This window comes from Bos taurus, chromosome 15 (genome assembly GCF_002263795.3).
Source record: "Bos taurus isolate L1 Dominette 01449 registration number 42190680 breed Hereford chromosome 15, ARS-UCD2.0, whole genome shotgun sequence".
NCBI classification, from domain to species: domain Eukaryota; kingdom Metazoa; phylum Chordata; class Mammalia; order Artiodactyla; family Bovidae; genus Bos; species Bos taurus.
This window is the reverse complement of record NC_037342.1, coordinates 50,055,049-50,079,292: the sequence shown is the minus strand read 5'-3', so window position 1 is coordinate 50,079,292 and position 24,244 is coordinate 50,055,049. Positions and strand designations below refer to the sequence as shown.

Genomic DNA, 24,244 nt, shown 5'->3' with positions numbered 1-24,244 from the left:
TTCATAAGATACGTCTTTTGTGATTAATGAATGAGTGAAAACTCTATTTTACCAAGATTGAGTTCATGCTGCCTAACTTCTCTGTCTCATTTAATTTTAGTAAGTCTCATTTGAAATTTCCAGAGTCACTCATTTTTGCTGAGAATAGACAGTGGGAAAGGATGGTATTTACATATAAATCTAAACATTACTTGCTGTATAAACAGTTTATGCTATAACTTAATCTCTTTAGATATACATTGGGATAGGTATCTCCATCTTTGCCCAGTGCGTCTGGCTATGATATAATGAGACATGGTTGGAAAAATGTTTCAAGAAGGATAAAAAGTCAAGAATGATTAGATATGGTGCACACATGCTAAGTCGCTTCAGTTGTGTCTCACTCTTAGGGGCCCTATGGACTGTAGCCCACAAGGCTCCACTGTCCATGGATTGTCCAGGCAACAAGTGGGTTGCCAAGCCCTCCTACAGGGCAGCTTCCTGACCCAAGGATCGAACCCATATCTCTTAAGTATCCTACATTGTCACGTGGGTTCTTTACCACTAGCACCACCTGGGAAGCCCGTTAGATATGGTAAGATTTATTAACTTACTGCCTACTATGGAGAGACAGATTCTTGTCCAAATGAGGCTAAAATTAGCTATAAGCACATAGTTGAGAATCAAGCAATCTATAGAATGGATAGATTGGGAACCATGTATTACAATCACATTTTCTGAAGTATCAGTGGAAGCGGTTGACCAGAGAAGACAGTATAGCATATTGTTTAAGATTAACAGCTTTAGAGTAAGATAGACATGGGTGAATACCAGTTCTGTAACTAGCTAACTTTTACAGTTATTCAAAACCTCTTTGAGTTTCAATTTCGTCAACTGTGGAATAATGGAGAATAATACCTAACCCATAAGCAAGATAATAAATAAATACAACAATGTGTTTCAAGTGTTAGCGTTATTTTTGGCAAGTGTTATGAGCTCATCAAATGCTAGTTTAATTATGCTTAGAACGGTAGGTGGGCTACAGATGTGGTTCAGATAATAAGATGGCTTCTTAGAAAGGGATCCTGAGTAAGAGGAGGAACACAGGAATGACAAGGAGGACAAGATTTGTTAGAAAGAGTACATATTGGAGCTGAGAACATAGGGATGACTGTCTCTTTGCACTCTCCTGAGCCTGCTCTGACATCAGGGAGCATCCCAGGTTAAGAATCTGTAGCCTAAGGCAGGGTGAAGAGGAATGGTTGCAGTTTTCTGATCCAGGCAGGCAGATTTTGAAGACACCCATTACTGTCATCCCCCAGGGCCAGGGCTTTGCTTACAGCCCCTGATATATGGAATTTGCCTGGGCCTGGGAGCAGGGTTGGAAGCGTGTCAGGGAGATGTGTCTGAGCTGTTGGAGAGGAACATAGTCTTATGGGCGCCATAACTCTTGATCCAACCAGTTCGTTCACCAGCCCTCTGTTGCCTGGTGACTCTACTAATCTTCCTATAAAGCCCCAACTCTTGGGAGCTGGCTTAGTGCCTGCTCTGTTGTGGGACTGAAGAGAAGTTGGTGCTATTTCCTGATGACTTGAGCAGGTAAGAAGAATACATTAGTGGGTTGGAATAGAAAGGAAGAGATTAAAAAGTGAGAAGTGCTAGGAGAAAGAGGGAAAGAGAAGATCAATGAAGTGATGGAAACTATAAAATAAGGTAGGATGAAGAAACAGAGGGGTGTGATGAAGCCTTGAAGAAATTGAGACAGGAAAATGACATGAGGGAATGGGAGGAAGGAAGAGAAAAAGGGATAGAACTCATAACTCTCTGCCTGTGGTTAAGATCATTTAGAAATCAGTCAACAATAATTAAAGATTTGTGTTATTCCATATTCTCTTTTATGTAGCTAGCACTAAGAGAAGAAAATCAGGCATTTCCAAACCTTTAAGAAACTCACGCTCAAGGCAGAAAAAGGAGATGGTGCTTGCATATGTAACTTACCGATCAATATCAACCATACCTCATTATTGAGTCAAATGTAAGATCCAACCATAAAGTGGTACAGAGAAATGGAGGCGAAGTTTCAGGTTAATATGGCCTGGGTCTGTCGTGACAGGGTTCCAGATTGTGGAAAGAATAGATTTCAGTGTTGAGAAATGAATGGATAAAGGTGGGGATTGGTCTATACTTTACTCATGCCAGTAAGCAGTGATGCTGTCCTTTGGATCACTACATATTTTAGTTGGGTGGATCTTATCCAAGTCATTCAATCTAGCTTTCTGTATGTGAACTGATAGATGTTACCTTCTGCCTGACCTGTCAGGTCGACAACTGGTGCTATAAAGCACTACCTACTCTTCTCGTTAGTAGGCAGTAGGGAGAAAATCTTGACAAAACTAGGCACCTAGCTTTGTCCTATAACTTGTTCCAGAGTGCATGGGCTTACGTGAGCTGGAGAGAAAGCCTTCTCCTTCTCCTGCCTACATATCCCTATCCCATTGGAAATGATTTTTCCAGTAGCATAATGAACTGAAATGCATCTCCTTTCCTCCTAACCCCTCATATCATTTCATATTATCTTTTTGTCCTTTATGAGATACATTTCAAATAAAAGAAGATAATTGATGTCTGATTTTTGGTCATATTTTGATGACATTCCCATTCTAAAACTCCTCTCTACATCCACCAGCACATGGAGGTATACACAATACAAATATATGTGGACATCCATGCATATTTTTATACTGATTGACTCCACAAATATTCTTTAAATAAGCCATAAGGACATTGTTCTGTGTTTTACTTATTTCTCATCTCTATACTTCCTCTAAGTCACATACTAGTATATAATAGAAACTGTTCTTTCATTTTCAAGGAAGAATATCACAGTGTTCAACTGTTTAACTTCTCTCATAAGCCTGATTTCTCACATGGTCTATGGTTTAATAAAAAATAGTTTAATGGATTTTTCAGTTAGTAAATTTGGCTTTGAATTTTGAATGTGTATGTACAATTTTACCTTGTCAGTTTCATTTCCTTTCTCTAAAATAGAAGAATAAACATTTGTATCAATTTTTCCTGGTATTATATAAAATTACATATAAATTGGCTAACAAATGGTGACACATATAAGAGACTTTAATTCTTTTCCTTTTCTCTTAACTTACCCTCCTTCTTCTCCCAATCAATAAGAGGATTAATTACTCTCCTTATGCTCCCCATATCTACGGAAACAATTTGCCCTCAAAACTTCCAGTCTCAATTTGTATTTCTCTAATCTAGTCTTTATCTGGAGAAGGCAATGGGACCCCACTCCAGTACTCTTGCCTGGAAAATCCCATGGATGGAGGAGCCTGCAAGGCTGCAGTCCATGGGGTCGCTGAGGGTCGGACACGACTGAGCAACTTCACTTTCACTTTTCACTTTCATGCATTGGAGAAGGAAATGGCAACCCACTCCAGTGTTCTTGCCTGGAGAATCCCAAGGACGGGGGAGCCTGGTGGGCTGCTATCTATGGGGTCCCACAGAGTCGCACACGACTGAAGTGACTTAGCAGTCTTTATCTATGTCTCTATTATCTATCTATATACCTGTTAATACACCTAATGAAAACTAGTTTATCTGAAGTTTTATCACCATGCTTTGTCTCTGGAGAAAATATAAAGATGAACACATATGTTTTATGTCCAAAGAGCCAGAATTTTAGAGGAAGAAAGAAATGTGGTCAACCAATAGAATACTAATGTAATAAAAAGCATATGTAAAACACTGTTGAAAGACAGTCAGTAGATTAAGCCACTTTATTGCAGGGAGATTCCAGGATGGTTATCACAGAAAAGGAATTCACTTTTAATATCTTTGCTTATCAAATTGAAAAGAAGTTGTCACTAGTCTTCCTGATTCTTTGTGTTTTATTCTCAATCAACTATAATATAACAATACTAAATATTATAGCAGAAAAAGCAATTAATGTTTTTTTTTTCCTTTGGTGTAACAAGTAATTTTATCTGTAACCATCTAGAGTAGATTGAAGGATGGGAAGAAAATAACCAGCAATCCCTCATTTATCTTTATAAAACAACTGGAAGGATCTGCTACTCACAAATTCCTTTAATCTATTCTGTCACTGGGGCAGAAAGCCTAGACTAGTGAAAAATAAGAGTAAGAATATTATGATTGGCTGTATCTACACAATGGTTAGGCTAGGTATATCATTCCTTTTTTTTTCTTGATAACTAAATGTCCCAAGTAAAAAATTAAAATGAGCAATGACATTAGAGCTTATTGAAAGAGTCCTAAATAGAATAGCAATGCTTGTCTTAAATATCAGTTACAGATTTTGCCTCCCTTATGACATCATCTCTGTGTGTGTGTGTGTGTTTGCAGCTATTATTCTATGGGCTTTCTCACTCAGCAAACTACCTGATATTCCAGTTTATGATAGCACCTCATCCTGTCTGTCTCTGTCTCTCTTTAAGCTCTTAGTCCCTACTTCCATTCCATTAATGCTTTTTACAGTCATTCATTTCATTTTGCTGAGGGCTTCTCACATTTTTTTATACAAATATTTTGTCTAGCCTTACCCACTATCCCTAGATTGCTGCTGCTGCTGCTGCTAAGTCGCTTCAGTCATGTCCAACTCTGTGCGACCCCCTAGGCAGCAGCCCACCAGGCTCCGCCGTCCCTGGGATTCTCCAGGCAAGAACACTGGAGTGGGTTGCCATTTCCTTCTCCAATGCATGAAAGTGAAAAGTGAAAGTGAAGTCGCTCAGTCGTGTCCAACCCTCAGCGACCCCATGGACTGAAGCCTTCCAGGCTCCTCTGTCCATGGGATTTTCCAGGCAAGAGTACTGGAGTGGTGTGCCATTGCCTTCTCCAATCCTTAGATTAGGATGCTTCAAATCATGTATTCTAGAATATGATTTGAAATTTTTCAAAGGATTCTTTAGGGAAATCTACTCACAGTGAGTTGGTTACAAGTTACATGGTAGAGACCTATGGGAAGGAGTAGAAAGAAGTGCTAAAGTGTAAGTTTGGAGAAAAGGGATACAACGTCTTGCTTTTTCAGTAGACCAGGAACAGGATTCAGAGAAACAGAATTAGAGCACAAGATGATGTGGAGTAGAGGAGAGAGGAATTAAGGAAGCTACTCCATTAAAGGAAAAGAAATAAAGAAGCTCTGATACCTAAAGGACATTTCTAATAGAGTCCACTAGGAGAGAATGGCTAATAACTCAGGTACAAGGGTATTTCTGGATATAAAATCCTAGCCCATCTTCCAGCAAGAACATTATGAAGTATGCTTTCACAGGTGCCCTTAAGAAGTGCCCTTAAGCACTTCTCCATTACTTCTATAACAACTCATATAGCTTGGAGACTTTTTTTCTTGAGTGCACCACACAGCATGTGGGATCTTAGCTCCCCAACCAGGAATGGAACCCATTGTTCCTGCAGCAGAAGCTCATAGTCTTACCAGCTGGACCACCAGAGAAGTCCCAGCTTGGAGATTTAATACTAAGACCCAACAGTTGTAATCACAGTTGCTGTTTTGTTGGTGTGTGTGCATGTGTGTGACATGTCTATAAGTATTTCCTACTTCAAGTCAGGGCTGGTCTGGGCAATAGGGTGGGATGAACCTAGAGAGACTGATGGTTTTAATTGGGAGATGGTAGAAAAAGAAAAACAGGGCCAAGTCTGATAAGAAAAATTTAAGATACTGGAGAATTATGTGATAGGTATCATGATTAAATTGGAGGTTTTGAATACAGAGACATGTGTAATTTGGGAAGAGTTTATAGAAGAGTTAGTGCTTGAAAAAGGACCGATATGACAAATACTATTATTGTTATCTCTTTTTTCAGGGCATGTCCTCAACCCACCATGATGATTTTCAATAACACCACATCCTCCCCTTCAACCTTCCTCCTCACTGCATTCCCTGGGCTGGAACTCGCTCATGTCTGGATCTCCATCCCTGTCTGCTGTCTCTACATCATTGCTCTCTTGGGAAATACTATGATCCTGTTTGTCATCTTTGTTAAGCAGCAGCTCCACAAGCCCATGTACTATTTCCTCTCTATGCTGTCAGCTGCTGATTTGTGTCTGACCATCACGACCCTCCCCACTGTGCTTGGGGTTCTCTGGTTTCATGCCCGGGAAATCAGCTTTAAAGCTTGCCTCATTCAAATGTTCTTTGTACATGCTTTCTCCTTCCTGGAGTCCTCAGTGCTGGCAATTATGGCTTTTGACCGCTTCATGGCTATCTGTAACCCACTGAAATATGCCACTGTCCTCAAAGACATGATGATCATGGTGATCGGACTATTCATTTGCGTACGACAACTAATTTTCATCTTTCCCATGCTTCTAGCCTTGAAGACTGTATCTTTCCAGGAAAGAAAGGAGCTTTCCCATCCATTTTGTTACCACCCAGATATAATCAGAGATACATATTCCAACCCCTGGATCAACAGCTTTTTGGGCTTGTTTCTTCAGCTCTACATGACTGGTACTGACTTAATGTTCATTCTTGTCTCCTATGTCCTGATAATCCGTGCTGTCCTGAGCATCGTGGCCCCCAAGAAGCAAAAAAAAGCTCTCAACACTTGTGTGTGTCACATCTGTGCTGTCACTATTTTCTATGTGCCAATGATCAGCCTGTCCTTTACACATCGCCTCCTTAGCTCTACTCCGAGGGTGATCTGTAGTATTTTGGCCAATGTGTATTTGCTCTTACCACCTGTAGTGAACCCTATCATTTACAGCTTGAAGACCAGGACGATCCGCCAGGCTATGCTCCAGCTACTTCAAACTAAAGGTTCATGGAGCCGTAATGTGAGGGGTCTTAGAGGATCATGGGACTGAAGGGGAGAAATTGTCAGTACATAAAGTATATTTAAGTAGGAGAGGGATTTATATCCATGTCATCCTCAGGCACTGTAGTTACTAACACAATTTCAGTAAAATTATAGGAGTAGGAAGATGAGAATCCCCTAAATTTATCAAAGAGTTCAAACAAATAAACAATATTCAAAACCAAAATAGTTGTGTATTAGTCCCTCAAACATTTGGGGCTTCCCTGGTAGCTCAGTTGGGAAAGAATCTGCCTGCAGTGTGGGAGACCTAGGTTTGATCCCTGGGTTAGAAAGATCCCTTGGAGGAGGGCATGGCAACCCACTCCAGTATTCTTTCCTGGAGAATCCCCACGGACAGAGGAGCCTGGCGGGCTAGAGTCCATGGGGTGGCAAAGAGTCAGACATGACTGAGCGACTAAGCACAGCACAGCACAGCCTTCAAACATTTAAAACCACTATGTGGACTTTTGTGCATATTAAAAGCACAGAAAGACTAAATACACACAGAGTGAAGTCATCTTCATCCATTCAGTCAAACAATTTAATTATCTGCTTAAAAATGATAATTCTAAGGACCAAAATAAATGACAATAATTTTATTTTTCATTCACTGAACAAAACCATTTGTTTCTGTGGTCAAATTTCCCAGTGGTAATTGAAGATTTTTGGTTGAGCTGGTAAACAAAAGAGTTACATGTGTATGCAAAGGTTCACACATAGAAATTTGTAATTAACTAGGTAATTATTGTACACTGGCTTCATTTCCTAAATCACTTCCAGAGACCACTGCCTCCTTCTGGATACATGCCCTGAATTTGTCTTTTTGTTTTTTCCCTTTAATCTTTTTCCTCCTTAACAAAAATGAAACTTTCCAAGTTCTGATTTGTTACAACTCCAATGAGTGCAATTTATAAAATCACACATTGCGTTTTATTATTTTCCCACTGCCTTGACAGTTTAATATAGTTCTGATTCTGATTCTATGCCCCTCTTCAGTATCTACTGTACCTCAGGACTGAAACTTCTCTCTATTCACTTTGGTTTCTTGAGTTGTTAATTTTCTCCCTAACTGTTAGGCTCCTTGACCTTTTTGTGTACTTATTACCATAGAAGTACACAGTGGTTCTGATAGTTTTTAATATGACACATGTGGGTTACCTCTATTAACAATATTTATTTTGTGAAAAAGTAAAGGAGTACGTCTAGGCTGTATATTGTCACCCTGCTTAGTTAACTTCTATGCAGAGTACATCATGAGAAACTCTGGGCTGGAAGAAGCACAAGCTGGAATCAAGATTGCCAGAAGAAATATCAATAACCTCAGATATACAGATTGCACCACCCTTATGGCAGAGAGGTAAGAAGAACTAAAGAGCCTCTTGATGAAAATGAAAGAGGAGAGTGAAAAAGTTGGCTTAAAGCTCAACATTCAGAAAACTAAGATCATGGCATCTGGTCCCATCACTTCATGGGAAATAGATGGGGAAACAGTGGAAACAGTGTCAGACTTTATTTTGGGGGGCTCCAAAATCACTGCAGATGGTGACTGCAGCCATGAAATTAAAAGACGCTTACTCCTTGGAAGGAAAGTTATGACCAACCTAGATAGCATATTCAAAAGCAGAGACATTACTTTGCCAACAAAGGTCCGTCTAGTCAGGGCTATGGTTTTCCAGTAGTCATGTATGGATGTGAGAGTTGGACTGTGAAAAAAGCTGAGCGCCGAAGAATTGGTGCTTTTGAACTGTGGTGTTGGAGAAGACTCTTAAGAGTCCCTTGGACTGCAAGAAGATCCAACCAGTCCATTGTAAAGGAGATCAGTCCTGGGTGTTCTTTGGAAGGAATGATGCTGAAGCTGAAACTCCAATACTTTGGCCACCTCATGCGAAGAGTTGACTCATTGGAAAAGACTCTGATGCTGGGAGGGAATGAAGACAGGAGGAAAAGGGGACGACAGAGGATGAGATGGCTGGATGGCATCACCGACCTGATGGACATGAATCTGAGTCAACTCCGGGAGTTGGTGTTGGACAGGGAGGCCTGGCATGCTGCAGTTCATGGGGTTGCAAAGAGTCGGACACGACTGTGCGACTGAACTGAACTGAACCTCAATATAGAGTTGACAGGATATTGAGAGAATTCTCCTAACTTTTGTTTCACACAAAGGGTTATGAAATCTTAATTCCACTCAGAAATTCATGTGTAAGCTCAATGGACCAAACGGACACTCTGATCTAAGCCACTTATCTCCTCCCTCTAAGCCAGCTTCCTATTTCTAGTAGACAGGGAGTTGTTGTTGTTTAATCTCTAAGTTGTGTCTGACTCTTTGTGACTCCATGGACTGCAGCATGCCTGGCTCCTCTGAAGTCCCCTATCTCTCAGAGTTTGCTCAAATTCATGTCCATTGATTCAGTAATGTTATCTAATCATCTCACCCTCTGCCATCCCCTTCTCCTTTTACCTTCATTTCCCCCCATAATCAGGGTCTTTTTCAATGAGTCAGTTCTTCGCATCAGGCAGCCAAAGTATTGTAACTTCATGGATCACAGCATTGTCCTGGTGATGGGGCTTGCATAACTCAATGAAGTTATGAGCCAGGCTGCGCAGAGCCATCCAAGATGGACAGGTCCCAGTGAAGAGTTCTGACAACCCGTGGTCCACTGGAGAAGGAAATAGCAACCCACTCTGGTATTCTTGCCTGGAAAACCAGACAGGGAACCCCACTCCCAAATTCTGGTATGTTTGCCTCAGCTTTCTGTTCAGCTCAAGCACTAACAAGCCTGTAACTCTGCTTTGCCCAAACCCCAACCCGCTTTTCTCTAACCATAAGCAATGATATCCACGTATTGTTTATAGTGAATATTATCTGTATGATTTCCTTTTTATACAGAATATTCAGATTTTTTTTTGATATCTCACTGGAATCACTTAAATGTCACACAAACGTGTATGCCTGAAGCCAGTATTTTACGTGGAGAAAAATCAATGTATGAACATGCAGAAAGTAGTGCAAATGGAAATAACATTTGTTTTTTTAGACTCCAAGACCAGCATCACAGCAAAGAAGCTGTTTTGGCCTTGGGCATTTTGTGGGAAACCTTTATATTTCATCATACCACAATTCAGTATTTCAGATTTCAATGTTGCATCTTCATGTTGCTGCCAAATGTCTCTTTGGTTATAAACCCTTCAATGGGATAGAATATAACTATTATGTAAAAGTTCAATAGTCCCAAGGTATAGACATAAAATATCTATACCTCATCATAGAAAAAAAGGATTAATAATGGAAGAGATTTTTATTAGTCAGGCAGCCTATTAGTAAGCCCAGAATAAAAAAAAAAAAAAAAATTAAGGAAGGGGACTTAAGTAAGAGAATTTTGTGAGTTTAGGTAAGAATTGTAGGAATGAGGTGAGGCAGAAAAACTGTCACAGAACTGGGCATGTTCTAGATGAGGTTACACAGTACCCTTTGAGGACTCCAGGGAATGACATAAAATGCCAACCAATGTTTTTCAATATTTATATTTTTGAGTCCAGACATTATTCTGCCTAGAGAGGAAAGAGGGCTTGTATAGCAGCTATGAAAGGCTGGTGGAAATGAAGAACTATGAAACAAGAAAGAAAAATATTTTTCTTTAAAGAGCATCACACTACAGCAGAGACTATCACTCTGAAACCGTCCTGTGGCAGAGCAGACAGCCCACACCACACCCTAAGCTAACCATCCAAACATTCCTTCACCAGTTCTTACCAATAACAATGGCTTTTTAATTGCTTCTTTGAAAGAGATTTCTAAAATTTGTTTTCCTTTTCTTTTTTTTGTAGATCCACAACACTTCACAATTCATATATTTAAAAACATCTGGAAAAATACATATATATATATATATTTAAAATTTTCATAAGTCTGATACCCAAATGCATTAGAAGCAAACAACAAAGCTAACATGAACTGTTGTGAATATACTTATGGACATTATTTGTTTCAATTGTGTGAATATTAACACATTTCACTTCAGTAATATAACTGTGTTAGAATACAGGATAATGCCCCAAATGTTACAGGGCCTTTCTAAAGTATAAAAAATTCTGAGTTCTGAACATTTTGGGTGAGCAATTTTAGAAATGTGTAATCGTTCTTCCAGTTTTATGATGGTCAGTATATAAAGCAGCCTGCTCTATGTGTTAATCTTTCATTCCTCCGAATGTACTTTTCATATTCAACTCAAAATTCAATTGTGCAATACCAAAATTGCCTGCTCAGTGTTGAAACACTTTCATCAGTGTACTCTATAGTAGTTGCTATTAGTAGATGACTTTGCATTTTGGTGTTATTTCAAGCAATGCATTTAATATATTTGGGTTTTTCTTAAAAAATTATAAATGTCATATATATGTATATTTATATATAATTAAACTTTTGTGAATATATTGGGAAATACAGAAAAGTATTTAAAAGATAACAAAATCATTCACAATTCTACCACTGAGAAATATTATATGATCTATGACCTAAACTCTCTTTAATAAGCCAATGTAGTATATGTAAAACATATATTTATGAACCAGGGTAGTAGGGTATAGTTCAACATATATTTCTACTTGTTTAGATTTGCATGATGTTACTCACTATTCTCCATTAAATCATATTTTATATTAGATTAACTTCCTTTAGGAAGCTTTCCTCTGATTCTTCACTAAAAAAGACAAACTGCCATTCTTTTATTTGTGCTTTCTTACATTCATGCTTAAACTTACCGTACTTTACTCAGTGAATTTAACTATTTGTTTTTTCTTCCTACCACCAGACTATAAGCTTGAGAGTAGGCCTATGTTTTATTTTCATTTAATCCTAAACATCTAATTTAGTGTTTAGCAAATACCACTTAGTTCTGACTGCTGAGTTGTATGGGTGAATAATATTTAATATTAGTTGTATATCATGGTTTATATTATACTTCCTATTATTTAACATTTAAATATTTTATAGCATTTTTATTATAGAAAATAATTCTCAAAATATATTCTTATAAATACATATTTGACCACACATAGGATTTGAATTGTTAAATTGAATGGATTAGTTTGTAGGCTCTGGAAACACACGCCTGGGGTAGATTCAAGTTTCTAACACCATAGTTCTATGTCCCTGGATAAGCTAACTGCTCAAAGCTTTAAATTCTTAATCCCCATAACAGGGGGGAACTCATAAAATCTACCATGCTCTTGCAAAAATTAATGGAGTTAATGCAGGTAAATATTTAGCCCAAAGTCTGGTACCTAGTAAATGGTGAATGTTGCATATATCATATTATTATCTTCTAAATTGTAATGATTTAAAAGCCATTCAAATATCTAATTGCTTTTCACTTTTCCTTTCAGCTTTTACATTTTTCTTATTTCTTTAGAAAATTGTTCCCATCCAGAGGTTAATTTATTTACTTAAAGTAGATTTAAAAGTTAGCTTTGAACATACTTATTCGTTTATCTTATTTTTGTGTGTGATTAAAGATCACAAACACATGTGTAGTTTAAATAGGTGCTGATTTTTTCTACCATAATTGTTTGAATAGTCAACCTATTTCAATATTGTTTTGATATTCCTTAATTATATATTAAGTTTTCATATCATGTATGGTATACTGAAGTGTGTTTTTTATATTTCCTTGTTTTTCCCATTAATTCATTGACCAAACTACACAGAATTTATAGCTGAGTAATAGTTGTTCTTATTATAAAGAGCCTTGTTACAATTTTTATTTATTATTATCATACTCTTCAGTTTAATCTTATACATCTATTTTTGGAGTTATTGGGTGAATTTCTAAATATGCTACTGGGAGCTTGATTGAAAATGCGTTAAACCTGTATGGTAATTGAGGAAAAGTGACAAACTGAAACGTATTTACTCTTCTGATCAAGAAATGTTTACTGACATCTTATGACTTGAGTTATTGTAAGGATTTGAATTTCTGAGTTGAGGGTAAACACTAAAAAGAGAATAAGTATCCTTTCTCATGTTTTTCACGACAATGTATTTGCTCTTTCTTGTGGTTAAACAGAACATTAACTGTTTTTTAGGAAGCTTCTTTAACCTAAAATGTATAGTTACTCCTTAATGATTTTGGCAATAGGTTTTCTATCATTCTAGATATTCTGTATGCCTGAAATTTATCATCATATTCTGAATTGTTAAGAGTTTTTACTGCTGTTGTTCAGCAATAAAATGTGTTGAGAGTTGAGAAATGTGTCAGACTACTATTCAGATGTCATTTCCATACAAGTGCTGGAGATATGCCAATCAGTGTGATGTGTGCAGTTGTTTTAAAGAAATGAATTACAGGAAAGAGAGGCAGACATGTGAACTAATAAACATAACATAATTGGAAACTGTTAGGGTCGTCAGAGAATTAATAGTACAAACTGGGAGGATGTACAAAAGGTTGTCCTTCATTTTCCTAAAGAAGCTATAGACATTGAGACATCAGTTTTTGAACAAGAACTCAGTGAAATTCACCTGCGGACATCAAATCTATAGTAATATTTAGCCATCTGAGAACAACTTCTTCAAATGCTTTTTGGGAACATCAATACTATTAATTATTTATGATTTTGACTCACAAAGTAAAACATTGAAATTTATTAACAGTAATTTTCTCTCACTGCACAGTACAAATTGTTGGTTGCTGCTAGGGTGCTTCAGTCATGTCTGAATCTGTGAGACCCCATAGACTGCAGCCCAACAGGCTCCGCCCTCCCTGGGATTCTCCAGGTAAGAACACTGGAGTGGGTTGCCATTTCCTTCTCCAATGCATGAAAAATGAAAAGTGAAAGTGAAGTCTCTCAGTCGTGTCCGACTCTATGCGACGCTATAGACTGCAGCCTACCAGGCTCCTCTGTCCATGGGATTTTCCAGGCAAGAGTACTGGAGTGGGGTGCCAGTGCCTTCTCTGAATTGTTGGCTAGCTTATTCTAAATTTTATGCTTTCTATTTTTGTCCTCAACTAAATACTCGTGAGTAAAACATGAACAAAAACCAAATGACATAATTTATAGGAAATAATTTACCTTTTTAAAAGTGCAATTATATATGCATGAATATTATTTTATGTTCCTTAATATATGTCTAATATGTCATTTTCTCTATTAGCTCAAAATTATTTCTAGCATTCTTAGTGTAATTGAACATGCCAAATACCAAATACCAAAATACCAAGTATCTAAAAGCATTGAAATCATTATTTTAGAACATATATTTTAAGGCATCTAAGAATTATCAGTGCTTTAAAAATTACCATGCTACTATTAATAGCTTTCCTATTTCTTACTAATAGCAGAACTGCCCCTCTGTTCTTTTAGTAAATATGGCTTTTTGGAATCCTGTTGTAAGTTAGAGGAAAAGAAAAGTAAACCTACTCTATCTTAAAGAATATTATGAGTTTATTGTCAGTTCAAGGCTGCATGCATGCTCAACTGTGTCTGACTCTCTGTGACCCCATAGAGTATAGTACACCAGGTTCCTCTGTCAGTGGGATTTTCCAGGCAAGAATACTGGGATGAGTTGACAGTTCCTCCTCTAGGGGATCTTCCTGATCCAGAAATCAAACCCATGTCTCCTGCATCACCTGCATTGGCAGGCAGATTCTTTACCGCTGAGCCACTTTGTCTCTATTTGATGGTTAAGAATAGAGCAAAGACAACATCACTGATTATTAGAGAAATGTATATCAAAACTAAACTACAATGAGGTATCACCTCACACTGGTCAGAATAGCCATCATCAAAAAATCTACAGATAACAAAAGGGTATAGAGAAAATGGAATCCTCTTATACTGTTAGTGGGAATGTAAATTGGTGCAGTCACTATGAAGACAGTATGGAAGTTTCTTAAAAAACTAAAATATAGTTACCATGCTTGCATGCCTGCTATGTTGCTTCAGTCGTGTCTGACTCTGTGAGACCCTATGTAATGTAGCCCAGCAGGCTCCTATGTCCATGGGATTCTCCAGGCAAGAATACTGGAGTGGATTGCCATGCCCTCCTCTGGGGGATCTTCCCAACCCAGGAATTGATAGTTACCATATGTTCCAGCAATCCCACTCCTTGGCATATATCCAGAGAAAACACCAACTCAAAGAGATTCATGCACCCCAATGTTCATAACAGTACTATTTACAATAGCCAAGACATGGGAGCAACCTAAATGTCCACAGACAGATGAATGCATAAAGAAGATATGGTATATTTATACAGTGAGATATTACTCAGCCATTAGAAAGAGTGAAATAATGCAGTTTGCAGCAACATGGATGGACCTGGAGATTATCATACTAAGTGAAGTAAGCCAGATAGAGAAAGGCAAGTATCATGTGATACCACTTACATGTGTAATCTATAAAAAGATACAAATGAACTTATTTACAAAACAAAAACAGACTCACAGACTTAGAAGACAGGGTTAGGTTATCAAAGGGGAAAGGTGGTGAGGATAAATAAATTAGAAATTTGAGATTAAAATACACACTACTGTATATAAGAGAGATAATTAATAAAGACCTACTATATAACATGAAAAACACTACTCAATATTCTGTATTAACATAAACGGGAAAAGTATCTGAAAAAGAATATGTAACTGAATCACTTGGCTGTATACCTGAAACTAACACCACATTGTGAATCAACTATGAAAAGTGAAAGCTACCCAGTCGTATCCGACATTTTGCGACCCCATGGACCATAGTCCATGGAATTCTCCAGGCCAGAATACTGGAGTGGGTAGCCTTTCCCTTCTCCAGGGGATCTTCCCAACCCAGAGGTCAAACCCAGGTCTCCCACTTTGCAGGCAGATTCTTTACCAGCTGAGCCACAAGGGAAGCCCAAATCAACTATAACCCAAGGTGAAATTAAAAAAAAAAAAAAAACAAGAGCAAAGGGAGCAAATATACAAGCAACTCATATTTGAAAACAGACTTTTTAAATTTAAATGGGAAATCAAGAATTTAAATTGAGTCCCCACAGTAAATACATGTCTGAAGGCTGCACGAAAGAAAATCAGTAACTGGTTTGGAGTAATGTCTTTAGACTCCAGCTCCTCTGATATTCATTCTTTATAAGGGAAAACAATCTCTACTTCCATTTTTACATCCTTGTGTTGTAAACACTGTAACTAAAATTCCACATCCATGTATTGGTTCATGATTTTAATTATATTACAAAATTATCCCATACATACCTATAAATGCCCGTGTAAGTCCTAAGCTCACAGACCTCAATGCCCAGACCACATGTTGTTGTACTGATTACAATCACAATTAGGAAAGATAAGAATGACCCATCCATAATACTTTGCTTAGAAAGGTATTGTTTTATTCCCTGAACCTGGCTGACCCTGCCTCACTTTTCTGCATACCTTTATTTTAGACCAAATTTCCCCAGAACCTTCTCAGGAATTTGCTGTGTCTTCACACAGTAGACAATGGGATTCATCAAAGGTGGCACTAGCAAGAAAATGTCAGCAATGAGGATCATGGCCACTTGGCACTTGAGCTTGCCAAAGCAGTGCATGGAAGCCAAAGCAATGATGGGCATGTAGAAGATGAGCACAGCACAGATGTGGGAGACACAGGTGTTGAGGGCCTTGAGCTGCTCCTTGTGGGATCAAATTCCCATCACAGTCTTCAGGATGAATACATAGAACACAGCAATGAACATACTGTTTGTCATCATAAAGAGAGCAACAAAGAAGCCATAGAAAAAGTTGACTGTGTTGTCAGAGCAGGCAAGCTTCATGACATCTTGATGGAGACAGTGAGAGTGAGAAAGTAGGCTCTTCCTACAATAGGTCAAACTTTTAAGAGTGAAAGGAAATGGGAGCACTAAGAGTATGCTTTTAATAAGGAACACCAGACCCATTTTGGCCACTCTGGCATTGGGGAGGATGGAGCTGTATCTCAGGGGGTTGTGGCTGGCCAAAAAGTGAACAAAAGACATGACCAGGAGCACTGAGGACCCCAGATTTGTGAATCCATGGATAAAGAATTCTTGAGCAAAGCAGGCACTGGGGGAAATTCCTGTAGCATTGAGAGCAAAGATCAGCAGCATAGTACGGAGAGATGAGAGGGACAGTCTCAGGTCACAGACAGCCAACTTGGAAAGGAAATAGTACATGGGTGCATGGCGTGAGGGCTGTGTCCTGATCATGAAGAGGGTGGTGCAATTGCCAAGAATGGCCACCAGGTACATGAGGCAGATGGGGACAGAGATCCATAGGTGAACATGCTCCAGTCCTGGGATTCCAATCAGGAAGAAGGTGGTGATCTCTACCTTAGAGGAATTGAGAGTGCGCATGATAAATTGATTGGGAAGTATTTATTCCCAGATCTGAAATGGCACTTTCAGCGTAGGTCTGTTATGTACTTCTCCCTTCTTTTAGCACTTTTGTCTGAGACATAAACAGAGAAAACACAGTTTTGAAAGACTTCTCATAAAAGAATAAAGGAATAAAAGAACAAGGAATAAAGAAGTTTTGAAAGACTTCTCATAATAGAATAAAAGAATGAGGTATTTCTTACAAATAGACTATTGATAATATAGTCAGATAATGTTAACTGACAAGGAGAACCATGGATGTCACACTTCCCCATCAGGTCCGGAGAAAAAAAGTACCCACATAAAGATATGTCCTGCAAATAAATTCCCCTTTTACTATTAGGTTTTGCCCCTCTCCACCTATAATCTAATTAAACAATTTATACAGTCAGGCTGAACTATAGGGTACCTCTTTCTGCTTGATCCAAAATGAAGGTAGAATTAAGAAGAAAAGAAAAAAAACTGCAAGAAATAGATTTTAGTAAAGCAGTTAGGAAGTGGTTTCTCCAATTTCTAGAGATGTTTGCTCCAAACACTTTTCAGGCCAGGCTTCTAAAGCTGATTTCACTTGCAAACTCTCTGTAGAGCTTGCTACCATTGTTGGTAACACCATCCACCAAGTAGAAACAGCTGTGACATTGTAAAGGTATAAACTCAACACTTGCTCAGTCAGATCAAGAGATGAAAATGAGAGATGGCTCTTAACAAGCTGAAAGAGGGAAAAAAAGGAATAAATATGTTAGAGAGATTAAAAAGAGAAAACATCAGAAACTATTACTCTGTCCTAGACATTCTTTAGACAATTTTTACACATAGTTTCACTTTCAAAATATTTGTTCCATTTTTACGTGAACTTAAAAATAAATGTTTATCTGTGAAATTTCATACACTTACTGATGAACAGGAGATAGTAAAATAGCAGAATTACTTTGAGGATAAGAGATAGTGGGCAAAGTCCTGATCAGTCTGAAACATAATAAATCTCCGACTAACAATCAGTTCAGTTCATTTCAGTCTCTCAGTCATGTCCGACTCTTTGCGACCCCATGAATCACGGCATGCCAGGCCTCCCTGTCCATCACCAACTCCCGGAGTTTACCCAAACTCATGTCCATCGAGTTGGTGATGCCATCCAGTCATCTCATCCTTTGTCATCCCCTTCTCCTCCTGCCCCCAATCCCTCCCAGCATCGGGGTCTTTTCCAATGAGTCAACTCTTCGCATGAGGTGGCAAATTATTGGAGTTTCAGCCTCAGCATTAGTCCTTCCAATGAACACCTAGGACTGGTCTCCTTTAGGATGGACTAGTTGTATCTCCTTGCAGTCCAAGAGACTCGCAAGAGTCTTCTCCAACACCACAGTTCAAAAGCATCAATTCTTTGGCACTCAGCCTTCTTCACAGTCCAACTCTCACATCCATACATGACCACTGGAAAAACAATAGCCTTGACTAGACGAACCTTTGTTGGCAAAGTAATGTCTCTGCTTTTGAATATGCTATCTAGGTTGGTCATAACTTTCCTTCCAAGGAGTAAGTGTCTTTTAATTTCATGGCTTCCATCACCATCTGCAGTGATTTTGGAGCCCAGAAAAATAAAGTCTGACACTGTTTCCACTGTTTCCCCATCTATTTCCCATGAAGTGATGGGACCAGATGCCATGATCTTACTTTTCTGAATGTTAAGCTTTAAGCCAACTTTTTCACTCTCCTCTTTCACTTTCATCAATAGGCTTTTTAGTTCCTCTTCAGTTTCTGCCATAAGGGTGGTGTCATCTACATATCTGAGGTTATTGATATTTCTTCTGGCAATCTTGATTTCAGCTTGTGCTTCTTCCAGCCCAGCATTTCTCATGATGTACACTGCATATAAGTTAACTAAGCCGGCTGACAATATACAGCCTTGGCGTACTCCTTTTCCTATTTGGAACCAGTCTGTTGTTCCATATCCAGTTCTAACTGTTGCTTCCTGACCTGCATATAGCTTTCTCAAGAGGCAGGTCAGGTGGTCTGGTATTCCCATCTCTTTCAGAATTTTCCACAGTTTATTGTGATCCACACAGTCAAAGGCTTTGGCATAGTCAATAAAGCAGAAATAGATGTTTTTCTGGAACTCTCTTGCTTTTTTGATGATCTAGTTGATGTTGGAAATTTGATCTCTGGTCCCTCTGCCTTTTCTAAAACCAGCTTGAACATTTGGAAGTTCACGGTTCACGTATTGGTGAAGCCTGGCTTGGATCATGAGCATTACCCTATTAGTGTATAAAGGGCCCAGTGCATTTGTTTCTCAAGTGCAGTGACTCATGTGGAGAAATTACTCAAGAATTTCAAGTAAATTTATTGCCTTGAGAGGAGACAGTCTTACATGTTATTACTAAAAAAAATTAAAATTCAGGGATACTATCTCTAAGATGAATGATATCTCAGACTCTTTATATACACTTCATTTAATTCTCAGAGAAACCTTGTGAAGCAGGTACTGCTATTATCTCTGTTTTATAAATTTAAAAAAGTAATAAATAGCTAATCATGGATAGATATGCATATATGTGCTGCATACTCAGTTGTCTCTAACTCTTTGTGACCCCATGTACTATTACCCAACAGGCTCCTTTGTCCATGGAATTTTACAGGCAAGAATACTGGAGTGGGTTGCCATTCCCTGCTCCAGGAGGTCTTCCTGACCCAGGGATCGAACTTGCATCTCTTGTGTTTCCTGTGTTGGCAGGTGGATTCTTTACCACTGCACCATCTGGGAAGCCCCAGTCATGGATGGAACTAGAATTCAAACCCAGGTGTGTCTTATTCTCTGACAGAATACTAAGGACTGTCTTAGACTGCACCTTACAGTACTTTCCTTGCAGTCACATACAACTTACCTGGAGTAGCTAGATTGTTTCCAGGCCCCTCTTCCAATTAACATGAGGCCTTAATATCCTCTCACCTGCCCTTTCTTTCAAGACTAAATAAAGTCCTCTCCTCTGATTTGAGTCTAGTGACTAAGATCCTGTCATCCATGGCCTGACTTCTGTACCCATGTCTACCTTCCTAGTCTTGCTTAGATGAATACACTTTACTCTTTCGGCTGATGAGTCTGCATATTTCCCAGTTCCTATCTCACATAGAGTTCTAACTCTATCCAGCATTTTCTCTAACTGTGCATGAACAACTGGATGCTTTCTCAGATGAACCATAGAAAGGTGAATTGAACAGTGGCAATGGATGGCTAAAAGCATTTTAGTTCGTTTTTACATCTTCATAGCTTCTTCTCCAAATTTAAGTTAAAAGTATCTTCTTATCCGGTAAACATATCATCAAGAGAAGCTCCCCTACCCCCTTCCCCCATTGCAATCTTTTTGTTTTTGTTTTTTTACCTTTGAGCCCTTCCTATGTCAAAAAGTCATCCTTATTGAGCCGCGTTAGGCATTACTGACACTTATTCATCATCCTCTCTAAGCCCAGTTCAGTTTCCATGTTTCAGACACACTCATGATACAAAGCCATATTATAAGACACTGTTATGTTAGGGCCCTACTGCACTTACCACGTAACCACACAGTGAAACAGAAATGAGTTTAGGCTAGAGGCTTCTCAGCCTCAGTGTACCACATCTGTTGACCAACCTTCATCTACAGATCACTCTTTGAGCTGTCTTTTGAGTTTTGTACTTATGGAACACCAATTCCTATAGCTCTGCTATCCTCTGTAAACAAATGATTTCCCCAAGAAACTTCCTAGAAATTCCCAGAAGAGAGCCTAATACAGGATTGTAGTTTTAACTCACTGGTTCCCATAAGAACATGAAAAGGTCAGACTGCAATATTCCACAGGTTTTAGAGACTTGAACATATCAAGGAGAGCCTGCCTGAGAGATTAGAGAAAGCAGTTGAAGCTACCAATACATTATTTAATTCCAAATTAACTGATACATGATTTTAGGCTCATCACTTCTTAGTTTCTTTTTATTTTCTTACAGTCAATGAAGATGTTTTCCCTTTTTAATTTTTAAAATGTAAATTACATAGAGTAAGATGGATACATCTGGAGTGTATAGCTCAATTTCATTTTTATCTACACATGCAACAAAGTAGCACAGAAACAGGAAAGTGCTAAAATCTCCAAATCTGATTAAGAATTTGTCTTTTTCCAGAGAAGGAGAAATATCGTATGACATCCCTTATATGTGGATTCTAAAAACAAATAACATAACTTACAAAGAAGGAGACTCACAGACTAAGAGAAAGAATTTATGGTTGCCAGGGGGAAGGATGGGGGGAAGGGATAGTTAGTTTGGGATGCACATATACAGATTACTACATTTGAAATGGATAACCAACAAGGACATACTGTACAGCACAGGGAACTGTGCTCAATGTTATGTGGCAGCCTGGATGGGAAGGGTATTTCAGGTGAATGGATACATGTATATAATGGCTGAGTCCCTTCACTGTTCATCTGCGACTATCACAATATTGTTAATAGGCTATACCCCAATACAAAACTAAAAATTAAAAAAACCTGTCTTTTTCTTTTTAGTACTGTTACTTTTTCTTTGTGTATTTTGAACCTTTCCTATTACATGTATAAACAAAGGGCTTGTTCCAAGAGCTTGCATGTCATTCTTGTTCAGGGGCTGTTCTAATCTTCTCTGTATGGTTCCAATTTTAGTGTATGTGCTGCTGAAATGAGTACTTACATGCTTTTAGCAGTGGTTGGAAGTCAGAGTAGGTTGATGTAAGAGGATGCAAGGGGATTCAGACAAGGGTAAGGAGGCAGGAGTCCCTGATTAAGAAGGCAGTGCAGTGTGGCCCACAGGACCATGGGCTTTAGAATCAAGTCTGTTTTCACTCTTGTTTCCACCATTTATTTACATGCTGGGTGACACCTTAGACAAATCATTGTATGCCTTCTTTCAGATAGGAATATTAGCACCTACTTTATACGATTATTTGGGTATAAACTAATGACACACCTGCAGTGTTTGAGAGTACCTATAATTGATAGCTAATATCTTAATAACAGCAAATTGTCACATAATTAGGAGATGAGACTGATGGCAGAGAGATGTATTTGATAGTACTGTATGGTGCTCACACTAGAGGTGTTGGATGAGAGGGGTGGGAGGGAGGTCTAAGAGGGAGGGATATATGTATACTGATGGCTGATTCATGTTGTTGTATGGCAGAAATCGACACAACATTGTAAAGCAATTGTCCTCCAATTAAAAACAAATTGAAAAAAACAGTACTGCATGGTTCTCATAGATGAGCCTCTTCAGGTGGAGAGACAGCAGACTTACATATTTATAACTTTTGTACCCAAGTGTTAATATTTCCCAGGAAAAAGTGTATAAATAACTTAATCAGAAAAATCAGAGTATATTTACAACTAACTTTGCAAATTCCTAAAATAGTTTAATACTAGAGTTGGGGTACATTTTCTATAAAGGGTCAGATAGTGAATATTTTAGGCTTCTTTAAAATTTAGGGTCTTACAGTCTTTGTTGCAACTACTCAACTTGACATTGTAGCACAAAAAATTATATACAATACTTAAACAACAAACATAGATGTCTTCCAGTAAAACCTCATTTATGGACACTATAAATCAAATTTTGTATAATTTTCACATGTTATAGATACTATTTTTTTTTCCTGACCACTAAAAAAGGTAAAGCCATTTGTAACTCATCGGTTGTATAAAAGCAAGTTGTAGACCATACTCGACCTGAGAACCATTGTTTGCTGATTCCTAGTTTAAGTGAAGAAAATATTTTTAGATTCAAAATAAAGATAAGGGCTTCACCATGCAATTAGGACATGAAAATCTAATTGGCTTTGAATTAAAGTAACTTTTTTTTTCATTGTAAGCAACAGATATTTTAATTGTTTCATATTACCTTCACATACATTCTTTTTTTTTAATTTAAATTTTGGAACATTCCACTTTTTCTGCTTATCTTGGCAAATCACACTGGAAAAGTGAGCCAGAAATTAATGAAATTGATTACTTTAAGGAGTGGGGGAAATAAGTAATGGGAGTCAGGGAAGGAATGACATCTATGAATACAACTTTTATTATAGTTTTGACTTGTGAAATCATTTTATGTATTCAGAAAATTAAATCAACATGAGAGGAAAAACTCAATTCAAAGAGAAGCATTTCAAATGAATAAAAATTATGGGGTGAAGGGAGGAGGAGCAAGTGAGAACCTATTCCACATAACTCCTGAAGAGAATACTTTGATTGTATATATGCATTTAAAGACAAAAAGGACATACAAACCTTGAAATCTTTTTAATCTTTTGGCCACACCACATGGCATGTGGGATCTTAGTTCTCCAACCAAGGATTGAATTCGTGCAGAGTCTTAACCACTGGACCACCAGGGAAGTCCCTACAAATCTTGAACTCTTAATAGGTTTATTTTTCAGAGTACAAATATATAGCAATTCTGAAACTATTTTGTATATATTACAGAACTAAGGAAATGAGTAAATATTTCAATAATTTTGAAAGTAAATATTTCAGTTGGGAAGCCAAGGAAGAATACTGTGAGGCGGGATTAGAACTGGAGGCATAATTATGAATTTATAATTTCTAAAATACATGTTTTTGAACCTCTTATATGACACCTGAAAGGATCTATGAACAGTGACACACTGGTAGCAATGAATGCATGCAACCAGCACTCAGATCTTGATTTTGAAATACCAGTTCTCACTGAAAACAAACAAATAAAAGAGTTCCTTGAAGACATGGCTGGTTTCCAGTCTGGAGAAAAGAAGGTAAAAGATGAATTTAGAACATCTTGTTGTACCAGAAAAGAAGGAACTGCTCAATAAAATTATGGGAGGCAGGTCAAAAGGATATAGGAGCTGTCTGGATGGGACTCCTGCAGATCAAACCTCAGGAAATGTGAGCATCAAAATAAATGATGGTAATGAACCCACTGAATGAGAAAGCATGTGTCCTATACACGCTACTATACAAAAAATACATAACTACTAAGGACCTACTGTATCTACAGGGAACTCTACTC

The 24,244-nt window shown here is 38.1% G+C and overlaps 1 protein-coding gene, 1 non-coding gene and 1 pseudogene across 2 annotated transcripts; 1 reads left to right on the top strand and 2 right to left on the bottom strand.

Moving 5' to 3' along the window:
- Positions 1-5,590: 5,590 nt before the first annotated feature.
- OR51T1 (olfactory receptor family 51 subfamily T member 1) lies at positions 5,591-6,840 on the top strand. Its single transcript, XM_002693312.5, has one exon. It carries the CDS (start codon positions 5,803-5,805, stop codon positions 6,838-6,840), a length of 1,038 nt encoding a protein of 345 aa, XP_002693358.3. The 5' UTR covers positions 5,591-5,802.
- Positions 16,249-17,184, bottom strand: OR51A6P (olfactory receptor family 51 subfamily A member 6, pseudogene; annotated as a pseudogene).
- Positions 21,788-21,894, bottom strand: LOC112441702 (U6 spliceosomal RNA). Its single transcript, XR_003029563.1, has one exon. It is a non-coding gene; the product is annotated as a U6 spliceosomal RNA (small nuclear RNA).
- Positions 21,895-24,244: the final 2,350 nt, after the last annotated feature.

What these genes read in the sequence shown, in the direction of transcription:
- OR51T1 (XM_002693312.5), top strand. Translation starts at nt 5,803, where the DNA reads ATGACAAATACTATTATTGTTATCTCTTTTTTCAGGGCATGTCCTCAA.